At 35.9% G+C, this 12,231-nt stretch overlaps 1 protein-coding gene across 12 annotated transcripts in view; it reads right to left on the reverse strand.

Moving 5' to 3' along the window:
* The window catches only part of RALYL (RALY RNA binding protein like), a 406,719-nt gene that overhangs the window by 31,016 nt on the left and 363,472 nt on the right, over window positions 1-12,231 (reverse strand). For 7 of the 12 annotated variants that reach the window (XM_064649730.1, XM_064649714.1, XM_064649747.1 and 4 more), the window contains one exon: window positions 292-3,479. The exons of 1 other annotated variant lie outside the window; for it this stretch is intronic. In XM_064649730.1, coding sequence (XP_064505800.1) covers window positions 3,294-3,479 — 186 coding nt within the window. In that variant the 3' untranslated portion in view covers window positions 292-3,293. Of the gene's footprint in view, window positions 1-291; window positions 3,480-12,231 lie in introns of those variants that run through there. 4 more of the 12 variants (XM_064649776.1, XM_064649802.1, XM_064649761.1 and 1 more) reach the window with 1 other exon arrangement.

The following is a 12,231-nucleotide window of genomic DNA, read 5'->3' on the forward strand; positions in this document are numbered from 1 at the left end:
CAGAATGGATCCCAACTGGGATAGACTGTATAGGAAAGACTTCTGTGCCCCTCTCTTTCTCACCTTATTGAAGAATTTTTCATACAGGACTGGTGCTTAAATTTCTCAAACTGTTAAAATGATAGCAGCATTAACATTTTCCTCCATTTTACTTACATAAGCACTTGATATTATGGATGCCTGTTTCTGTTGGGTCTGCTTGGGTACAGAGCTTTATTTCCATGAGAGAAATACATTTTTCCTGGAAAGTGTCTTACAGTCACATTTTGAAAGAAAAAATTGCAAAAGTGATTTAGTGCATAAATCAGATAAAATATTTATTTACAGACATGTAAAAATTATGTTACAACATTTTAAAGAAAACTGTAATGAACGATCAATCTACTCTGCATGGGTAAACTCTGAATGTTTTAGTTCTAAATTGCAGTGGCACCAATTAAAAACATGACTGCTTACAAGATTGTAGCTATCTACATTGTTTAGGTACTGTGGTTTTTCAGAACTAAAAATGGAAATATAGAGAAAACTAATAAGAATTGCAACAATATGTAATACAAGAATTTATAAAAGTAAAAATATTTCTTCTTGATCCAAACTTTAAAGCTTTTTAGTAAATATTTTCCATTCATGCAGCTGCACAGGTTTGAAACAAATATCTGAAATACACAGAGCATATAGTTCTGTGTAGAAAATGAATTGATTTGATTCAGAACTGTAAAGGATTTTATAAGACTGTTGACTATCCAAACTGATTGACAAGATCTTTTATGTTTCTTGTTCTTCCATATTTCAAGGGATGAGCAATGTTAAAAAATCCCACAACTGACAAAACTCATGTAAAACAATAAAGGTAGTGGTGGCAAACAACACCGAGCATACCACATACATGAACAGCAGAGAACTATCAAGCTCTGTTGAAGCTACCAGCATCCTCTGTAGTGATTTTAAGCAAACATGCTATTGAGAACCCTTGCTAATAATAGACTGCATGGCGTAACAATCTTCTGGCTTGCAAATGAAATAGTGCCTCATGGTGTTATCAGAGGCGTCTTTTTGTGTTCAAAATATATTCAGGACTTAAACTGTAGTGTGAAACAGTGTCAATATTATGAATGTGCAATTATTTCTGTGAGTTTATAATCTAAGGGTAATGATTGTAAAGAATGTGTAAAATCTAAGAGTGCTTTCTGTGAATATTAGTGCATTTGGAATGGAGGTGGTGAAGAGACAATATAGCTAGATGTTGCTCATATCTAGTTTATTAATACCAATATCAGAACTGATCTCCTTAGATGACATTCTCCATCTCTTAAGTCAGCCAAGAGGAAAATGCCCCTTTAGCTGCTAAGGTTTGGAGTTCTTTTTTTTAACTGTCAGGCAAAGATGGAGATCCCAGAATGGCAATTCCTATTGCATTTTTAGAGCTAAGAATGATCATAACCTATATTAAAAGATAGAAAGTGGAGAAGTATTTCACCCTCTGATTTGACCTAACATTTCACTTACAGAGAAGTAATTTTTTTTTTCTGCATTTTCTGGGAGAGTCAGCCTTGGCAAATTCTGAAGTTGTGATTCTTTATGCTCAAATATAACTACTTATTCTAGTCTTTCCTTAATTAAGTAGCTAGGTGCCACCCAGCACTTATGTAAACCATGTAACTCCACAGACAATAGACAAGCTAAATATAAGGTACACAAACATAACTGCAAGTGCTATGTTACATAGTCTCCTAGTGAAGAAATTTTCCACTCAGTAATAGAAAATTAAATTCCAATGTATGCTTTTCTTCCAAATTTTTTGAAGAATATCAGTCTCTCTTTGATGATGGTCCCCATGCTCAAAACCTGACCAGAGACCTTGAGCTCCCACCTCCTCATATGCCCACTATTTGGGGTGAACCTATCATGTCAGAAACTGCTTTTTAAAATAGAAATTTAAAGTTCAATATTTTAAAGAGTCTCTCTGGTATCTTTTGTTTTCTCTTGCTTTCAGCCTACAGAGAATGATTGAAAGGGCAAGGCAAGGGTTCATCTCTATAGTGCTGAATGATCCCAAATACCAAATACCTCTGGTCATGGATATCAATGGATGTCAGGTCTTTGTGCTGCAGACTGGAACACAGCTGGGTCTGAGCTCTATTGACTGCCTAAGATACTTCCTAAGTTAATACTATTCCCTCTTGAAAAGCTGTAGTTACTAAATAATTTATTTCCTTGCAACTACTTTAAAGACATGTCTCTTTCTATAGGAGTATATCTCACATAAAGATGTAGATGATATATTCCTTGTTTCATGTCATCTACAGTGCTGAGGAGGTCTGACTTCGGGGTGGTGAACAAACTGGTACTTTTATCAGAGAAGACCTTTTGCCCGTATCATATATGCTTTGATACCCTTAATGTCTCAGTAACACAGGAGAAATAATGCATCCATTCTGTTTGAAAGGAATTATGATTTATTAAGAAATTCTATACTGTAATAATTAATTATTCTAACTTCAAGTTTTTAGGAGGGATTTAGGATTTTGTGAGTGGAAAGACTACTGCCAGAAAATAACCCAAAAAGTAATAAGTAGGCTAACTCAGGCTGTCAGATGTTGACAGGCTATAAGTAATTTTCCTGGCTAGACAGGAGACTGACTGTCATGGAAACTTTCCATATGGTAACAACAAACAGCCTTTAGAGATTTGCAGGAACAGCTGTAACAATGTCTGATGAATGGCATCACGGAGAGTGCTTATCTGAAGAAAGAGATTTACAGAAGGATCCAATTTACAGTTTGTCAAGGATTGCTCTCTTATTTTGACATTTTCACTTTTTAGAAGCTATCCTATTACTAAATATAATTATTTCCAATGAAAAATAAATTAAATAAAATAATGGAAAATACCATACAATGTATTTAAATGTGACACTGATCATAATGGTCTTTTTTGAATTAAACATTAAACAAAGAAGTGCAATATCACCTGACTCTAAATATGGTATAACAGTAAAACATGCTAATCATAAAAATAGCTTTTAGAAATATACATTTGTATACAGTGTTTTCCACGCCTGTTAAATATGTCCTTCATATTATTATGATACAGTACATTGGCCTTTAAGACATCAAAATTAAAAAAATAATACCAATAATTAGCCAGAGAAAACCACATTTACAATCTAAACCATAAAAATCTGACAATTGTACAGCTTAGAACATATAAGAAATGGAATTTCTAATATTTGAACAATAACGTCCATTTTAATAAGTAAACTGAGTTTCATACAAATTGAATTAAAGGTGTTGCTAGCCAGTAAGAAACCGCAGTTCACAATTTTCTGTGGGGAAGTCAGAGTTTCTCTTCTCAGCCTTCAGGAGGTTCACACATGACATCTCATCACTTGATCTGTAGAAACTGAGAAATGAAATGTTGGCTTTAGTATGAAGGCATAGAATTTCTTCCAGCAGAACCTCAAAAAGAAGCCAAGACAGCTGGGAAAAAGAGCGAAAAGGACTATGATTTCACTTTTTCACAAATCAATCAAATATCAATATCTATTAGATTTTCCCATCTTAAACCATCGAAGGCTAAAAGAAGAATAGTGTTCCTGCAGCAGTGGACAATCAGGACCGTGCAACAATCCTGAATTAGACTGTATGGACCAAAATAATAACAGTGAATCAAGCAAGAGCTGTTGAGGTTGAAGTATATCTGCTCTCAACAAGCTATGGAAACAACTGCTGCATAATGTCTATTTTAGCAGCAGGAAATAGAATAATGTGTCTTAGCTGTTTTGCAGTGAAATGCTTTATTTACATAATAGCATTCAATCTAAATAAATTGCATGTAGAATTCTTTGCTTCAGTCCCATCACACTATTTATATACCTTACTCCATTTCTATTGACTGTATGCTTTCAACAATGTCTATAGTTACCAGATTGATGGATCTTTCCTCAGTGGCTTCCCTTTTGTTGTTGCCCATTTTATTATTGTTCTTGTGTACATGCCGTAGGATATAATTGTATATCCTCTGATTTCTTTCGTTGTTTTACCAGCCACATTGTGAAACTGCAAAAATCCAGTATTATTCAATGCTTTTGAGGATCATTCTTCCATCAGAGGCAGAAACAGGTAGCATCTAAATATCTGAGTCCTATGATATGTGATCCATTAATACTACCAGCTTCAACTAGGCATTCAGGGATGCTTCAGGGGAGCATAAGACATACCAGCTACACTTGCCCATAATAGTTTCCTAATCACATCTGTTTGGAAAACTGTCATTAGAAAATGTTAACAGAAGTAGATGGTTTCTTTTTTTAAACTGAAATTTTCAATCCAAGGTTTTTTTTTAATTTTGACATGAAAAAGATATTTCAGTCAACTCCCCCCAACCTTTGGTTCCATCTTTTTCTATAACTAAACCAGAATACAGCTGACAAAATCTGGTGCACTTCTGATCAAAGCCTGAAAAATTTCCAGATGTTCTTTTCAGACAATTTCCATGTCCTTCAGTGAGTTTTAAGTCTGACTTTTCCTTACTCATTAAAAAAAAGGGAAAATTTCTATTAAAATTTCAATTTATTGAAAACATGGTTTTCAAGTGAAAAGGATTTTACCAGAAATATCACAGTCCCTGCAGGGCTGGCCTCCTGCCCTTTGAAGCATTCAGGCATCAGATTTTTCACTTGTTGCAAAGAGAGCAACAGATTTCTGGTTGTGATCTTCTCGAGTAACCAGTATTAGGGAGAAGAGCTCAAGTGAGAGATTTCAGAACTTTCTTCTTTCAGTTAAAACATCCTGAAACTATTCTCTACTTGCACAGAGAGAAATCTTCATCTCCCCTATTTTAGGTCTGATCCCTAGACAGACCTATCTATATGAAAAATGACACTTAAATTCTCCCCTTAAGTCTGTGAGAGGCTTAATGGCTGTTAAGTAGTTTTCATCTTAGAAGAAGTAAAAAACCCACTGTACATCCTATTAGCTCCAAAGAAGATTCCTCTTTTCTAGCCTTTTTTCACCTATGCTTTGCTGTTCCATTAAGCCATTATAAAAAGCAATAATTATGCAAGCAAGAAGAGAGGCAGATTTTAAAGTTATTTATTGAAGCTTTTTCCCCTCACCATAAACTTGTCAAGCATTTACCTCTCACTAACAATGAAGAGCTTCATTAGGTTACTAATGTGAAATGTTACTGCTAACCACATGGATCCAAGTCATCAATGCTGCTTTGCTTTTGTTTAGAACAAGGATATGATTTTACCAACTATCCAGTCCAAACTCTTGCATTCTTTCTTCTGTATGTGGGCTTCATATTTGCCTCTCAATGCAAATAATGTTAAATTCTGAGAAGAAACTTTAAAATCTGAAACAGTCAAGCTTTTATTTTGCATAGAATGACAGGAATCCTGGACTATGATTAATCTAGACTAAGGCAATGTTAATTTTCTCCTATTTCTTTCTTCTGAATAGTGTGCAGTTTATCATCTGGCTTTGTGGTAGTGCTGATGATATTAAAAAGCCCTCATAATGACTAATGTTTTTCTGAATTTTTTTCATTTCTTTCACCTAATATATAAAAACACATCCCGACACAACAAGGATGAACTGAATTACATTTAAGCCAGCAATAAGGCTTTCATTTGATGTAGTTCTAACAGAAAACCACTTTAGAAAGTGTGATTTGACCATAATGCATTTTAAGAATTGAATAACCCAACTGAGCATGCAGACTTGGCATCTGTAGACAATATCAAAGAAACAGTATATTCTGTCCTAATTGCCATCATAATATCTGAAAAAAAGCTGGAGAGCGGTTATGGAATATTTATTGGTTCATTTTTCACCTAAAATTATTTCTGCTGCTTTTTTCTCTATCTGGATAACTTTTTGAGCTTGAGCTACTGAAAACACTCTTCTTAGGCATTACACTATTTCAGTCGTCCAGAAATGCTATTGCTACTGTTAATGTAGTTCCAGTATGATCCTTCTGGCATTTTCACCAAATGTGAATTATACTAGACTAAATTAATTTTAACTATCCGCTATTACAATGTATATAACATAGGAAAGCCAATATTAAATATTAAAAACCTCACTAAATGAAAGTGCAGTTCTCCTTAATGGGCCCCAAACTATAATAATTCAAAATGATGGAGTAAATCACATAAAATTCAGTAAAAATGTAGAGTTTCCCACCTTGCCTTTTAGATGTTAAATGGTTAAAAACTTACCTCCCCTCAAAGCCTAGATAACTCCTATCTTTATGTCTGTATATTTTTAAGAATGCTCTGCACGTAAAGGATATTTTCTTGCAGAAGAGCCTTGCCATCAGATCACCTGCCAGGGGACCATTTCCTCAATGCTCTGTGCTTCGTAGTCAGGAAACACAACATAGTAGGAGTAGCTTGCACTCTGTATTGCTCCTAAAAATCTTTTACGAGAAGACAAGCTCAATATATGATAAAGACCTGCAGGCATCATTCTTTCAGAACAGGATGCACCAGCCCCCTTTCCCTGGCCTCCCCAAGCAGCTGAAAGCTGTAATGGTAGACCAGCCCTTCTGTGGTTGGGGAGCTACTGACTTTTCTAAACTCATTCAGATGGACTTTATCTGTCTGAAGGAGACAAGAGTTTTGTTCTCTGCTGGCTGGATCTAAACAGAGCTCAGCCTCTTTCCTGCTCTGATTTATTTGTTCTTTGCAGTTTGAAAAAGGGAGAAGAACAGGAATATGCTCCTTCTTCCCAATAAATACCTAGTTTCCGTCTCACAGGGTTTATAAGAAAAGTGTGCTGGACTTCCTTCACCATGCTCATCTTCCGGACTTAGATGTACAAGAATAAATCTTACTTTATGAGAGCATAAACTGAGCATATGTTCTTGGGAGGGAGTATTAGCAATGCACTATGACTAAATGACAGAAAAGGTGTACATGATTAACATCTTCCCTTGTAGTATATTAGGAAAATGTTTAAAGAAAAGTTCCACAGAATATGGTTGTTACAGACTTTACTATATTACCCTATAGCAATTATAAGCAATAGGAGCATCCAACAAGTATATGCAAGATTTTCATCTGACAAAATGCATGTTTTTAAACAATCAATGGCTCTGAATGTCTTTTGTGATTACATTAATCTTAGATATTCCCAGAAAATGCATCTAAAAAGTGAATGGGTAGATGATGGTGCACATACACACATGAACTTGAAACCCAAAAACTCAAGTATCCTTCCTCTTGCTCTCCTGCCTCTTTTTCCTTGACAGACAAACTCATTCTCATGACTGGAATTCTGAGTTCAATAACTGTAATGGAGGCATCTCAAGCTACTGCTGACCACTTTTTGGTAAAATTGCACATCTACCTCTTGCAGGCTCCTGTTAAGTAGGAAACTTTATGCCTCACACCTTTCTAGGTTTCTGTTGGTGTCTGACTAGGCTTTGGCAGTGGATTATGTGACTGCCATACATCACTTTCTGCAAAACAACTGCAAGTCCCATTAAAATGCAGCAGGTGTGATATTCTTTCACTCCCAGCACTGGCCCTCATTCTTGCACCACCTCAAACTGCAATTGTAGCATGATTACTTTGATTGCGTCTGAGGTTCACTGTACTGTTATCTCTACAACTGAATCTAGGTCCACAGATGCTGTTCTTACACCCTCTAGGATAGCATACTCTGTTTCATCTCTAATAATTTCTTTTGATTATGAAATGTTCTTTCTGGACAACCAAGGAGGTGAAAAACAATCTGTTTGCAGATCAGGCATTTATAAACAATCCCAACAAAACAACCAAAACTTAATTAGCCATTATTGATCTAGATATTTACATGAAATAAGAAAAATCAGAATGCAGTACAGAGAGTAGCAGTGCAAATTGTCATTCTGTTTATTTGCTATGTCTAACTCAAGACAGAGCTTGAGTTTCTCTGACTTTTCTCTTAAGCAGGCAGCTTGCACTGAGTGCAAAACCAGTAATTTATGTTTGAGAGGTACCATGGGGGCATGCTCATTTGCTGGCTTTTACACATCATTCTTCATCAGCAGCAGAAAACCATAAGGAATGAGTAGGGCTTACCAAGGAACCTTGAATTTGTATTAGCTATCACATTGACTTCCCAGCTGTACATCTTGTACTTGGTCCCTTGATTTAAAGTGGGAAATCTCTAATTCAGGAACAGTTATATATTTAGTTTAATGCCCCCATATGAAGTGTAAATGCTCAGTTCAGTAGATGTGAGCAGGGGAATGTGAATGTATGTTACACACTTGCTGCTGTCAGCTGTAACCCTTGTAAAACATGACAAAATTATGGCACTGAAGCAAAACTATAATGAGCTAGTGATAGAAGATTCACTGCATTTAACAAATAGAGGGATTGTACAGTTTGATAAATATTAATAAAGAATAATTGCAAGAACTGGTTGCACCTTCTTTAAATCTTTCTTCAAATGATGAAACCTAATCATTATGCTTTGCACTCTGTCAATCATAATTTAATTGCTGAAAACACTACAGAATCGTTTTTCTGTTCAGTGAACAGCTTAATTACTTTGAAGAGTTAGTACTTATGTGAGTACATCTGAGAATGACTGTTTTGCTTATCAGTGAAAACAAGCTTCTATCCCCTTTGTATTAAAATGCTCTGTTTCGATTGTTTGCCTGAAAAAATTCAACAGGAAGAATAAGATAACCCTATCAGATACTGATTTTTCCCCTAGACCAACATATCTTTTCTGAGTCCTGTGTAGGCAGAATTGTGATGGATACTTTTGGGTGTAGTGGTGGAGAGAGGATCCAATATTTGGAGAGTGCCAGTGAGGACATACTGCAATTGAGATGATGGTCAGGTGTGAATCTGAAGGAATGACTTTGGGATTAGAGTCACCACGGTTGTTTGAGAGCCTGAGAGGAGCTACGAGGGAAAGAAGTGGATCAGTCTACCTTACCTAAATCTGTGTTTTTCTCCTGCTAAACCGCTTTTGGCAGTAAGGCCTCCTGATGCTGTCCACAGAGTTTCCTCTGTCTGTACCAGTGTGCCTTGAGGCATCCAGTACCAAACACAGCAGAGAAAAAAAGTCCCAATTTTGTTTAACCCTGCATATGAGTGGATATTCATATCAAATTCTCGAAGGTATGACTCTCATTGAAGATCATTAGGTGTTTTCTGCTTCTTGGGATTGTGCATGTTCCATGAGAAGCAAGTCTGAGTCCTATCAGGATTCATAATAAGCATTGCCCTTTATCATCCTAAACGCTACAGAGAAGATGGTTTTAGGCTACAGGGTGCTGCCAGAAAGCTGTAGAACAAAATTCCTACTGAATTAACCTTTCCTTGATGTGAAGAGTAGGGAATTCTCTAGTGTGAGGTGGTGATCCAATTAGTAATAATGTTAAAGGCAATAGTTCCTGTCCTACCACTGCCAAGGATACCGGTATGAACACACAGCTTAATGCATAAAGGAACTACTAAAACTTGTACCCTGAGGCCATTCATTATGTCTACATTTTAAATTGTGTGGTTTTAAAATATATGAAAACAGGAGCTCACTAGGAGAACTACCTTAAACTAATTCCACAGAAAGCACCTACTAAACTTTCACAGTATTGCCAAATTAGAGTTTAGATAGGTATCAAAAACCCGATTGTACCCATTGTAGGAAAAGAAATACTGTACACAATGATGGTATTGAGATGTTGAGTGTCTTGTCAAATCAATCAGAGATTTTTCATTTACTTGGAGGCAGAAGTTTTACTCAACTAAAAGACCAGGTGGAGTGAGATAAAAAACAAATAATTAGAGAAGAAATGGGGAGAGCAGCCTGCTGGAAGAAGTGGTTGGAAGCATATAGCATGAGACAGAGATGCCAGGAAAGCCCAGAGTAAACCATAGGAAGAAGGAGCTGAATGAGTCTAACAGTGATGCACAATGGATATTTAAATGGTGACAGTATAATGAATTTGGATAGTCAATGAAACATACAGGATGTAGAGTTACCTGCTTAAAACCGTCATCTGTGAAAGACTTGGTGTGGGAATGTGATCAAGGTGGAAATAACAATAAAAGCTATTTTAAACAGGTTTTGCTTTGCATCTTCCTACCTAATACTTATTTTAATGCACAGTGCTTAGTAGTGCATAAAATTTTGGTTTTATGAGGATTTCAAGAGATACTAATTTTAAAATAAAAGTTACAAAGCAAAATGCTGGATTTGGGGTAATATTGTGGTCTACAAATGGTGCAGAATCACTTAATAGCTGAGAAGGAATTAGTATAAACCTGGAAAGAGAAAGCAGAGAAGAATTTAGCCTTTTAATTCTCTGTTTATTTGGTCTGGAAAACACCTTACTCATTTTGAAAGACTACAAAACTGTAGTATAGTTTCAGAAATCAACAGCAGCAACAATCTGGAAACTTAGATACACATAGCATCATGACAGGCTGACTGAGATGGCATTTGATTAACTTCCAAATCTTCATTTTGGGAGACTGAGCTTGTTTTATTCTTTACTGATTGCTTTTCTGTTGAAATGGCAATTACAGTTCTATCACCTTCTAAATAACTTCCCTTCTCTAAGGTCTATAAATGCCAATGTACGGATAAATTCAATCTGCCTTTCATGTTTTGATATTAATCATGCAGAAAATCTTCTTGGTAACACATTTATATTTTCTCAAAAAATAGAAACCTTTTGGGTCACTAACTGCAGTGGCTCTGTAATTTGTCTTGAAAAAAATAAAAACATTTAAAATTTCTGCCTTTTAATATGGAAAAATAACAACCTTTTGGCTTTCATTGTTTACACCTATTTACTCTCGTTAAGACTTTGAACAGAAAAATGTTTCCTCTGAGGGTTTTTCATTCAGCATTCTCAAGGCTCAAGCATACTGATAAAGCCTGTGAAATGAGTGTTTTCCAGGGGAACTAAAGCTATTTACTTTCAGACTGACACACCAGAAAAAATATGTGAACCATGACAATTGCTCAATTTCAGTTAAATCTAAGAATTTGATGATTAAGCTGATAGACTCAAATCCATAGCCAAACACAGGCCCAGTGGCTGGCCTGAGTTGTTCCAGAGGATTTCAGTGTCCCAGTGAGAGCGTGGAAAACACCAGTGTCCCCCTTCCCATCCACCACTTTCCCAGTGTACCTCATACTGCTGCTTTGGTAGCTATATTAGGTTACTGTTTTGATGTCTGTTCTCCCTACACAGGGCTGGGGAATGTTGGTTCCAAATAATGGGTGAACCAAACCCAACCCAGCAACTTCAACAAGTCAACCAAAGTTTACTGGAGTCAACTAAAGTACAGGGAAGTAAAAGAAGAGCTACTCCACCAGAATTAGTTAAAATTACATTGGCAAAAATATTGGTGGGTGGAAACTGAAATCAGTCTTCATATTTAAAGTGTTGACTTACTTCAATTAAATCTGATGTTTCTTTGCCTGCCATAAGGTACAGGAGAAGCTTGTGAAATTTTCTGTAAGTCACCATCATCTTCACCTGAATAGAAATCCATGCTTGCTTCTGGGTGGTAGGTGTTTGGTTGTCCTTGTTTGTGCACTGCACTCAGAGGTTGACTCTATGCTCATAAATTTTAGTCTAGAAAAATCTGTGGAGCTAATTCTGATCTACTTAGATTGAATAAATATATTGAGGCTACTAACATTGAATATTAAGGTCACATGTTATATCAGAGATGAGTTAATATAATATAGATTATATATTACAGAATATAGATTCACAGGAATAGATGTGAATTCAAGAAAATTATTTTGTTTATTTGTTTTAGAGAAGTGCAGTTACAGGCAGGAAAGTCTAGTAGAAAGACACAAAATGTGTGATAATATTACTTGCATTTTCTGCATGTTCCCATGTGATGTGTGGAGGATAAGATTAAATAATTTGAAAAATATTATGTAGTCAGTCAGAAGTAACCTAGTTAAAACCCTGAACACCACTTAGGAAGTCATCTTCTGATAAATTGACTGCCAGGAAAAATGAGGAGGAGGAGCCAGTAGCAAGGCCCTTCCAATGACTCACACGACAGTGGGTGAGCAGCAAACATGCCTACTGTGCTATTGCATACATTAAATATAACAAAAGGGCATGTCAGGAAGTTTCTTACATTTTTTGATTTCATGGCATGCTTTTATTATTTTTTTCATTTTTTCAGTCACAGGTTATTAGATTTACTCCAGCTTTGGAAGGTACAACAAATTACTATCTGTC

This window comes from Pseudopipra pipra, chromosome 1 (assembly GCF_036250125.1).
Source record: "Pseudopipra pipra isolate bDixPip1 chromosome 1, bDixPip1.hap1, whole genome shotgun sequence".
Classification (NCBI taxonomy): Eukaryota; Metazoa; Chordata; class Aves; order Passeriformes; family Pipridae; genus Pseudopipra; species Pseudopipra pipra.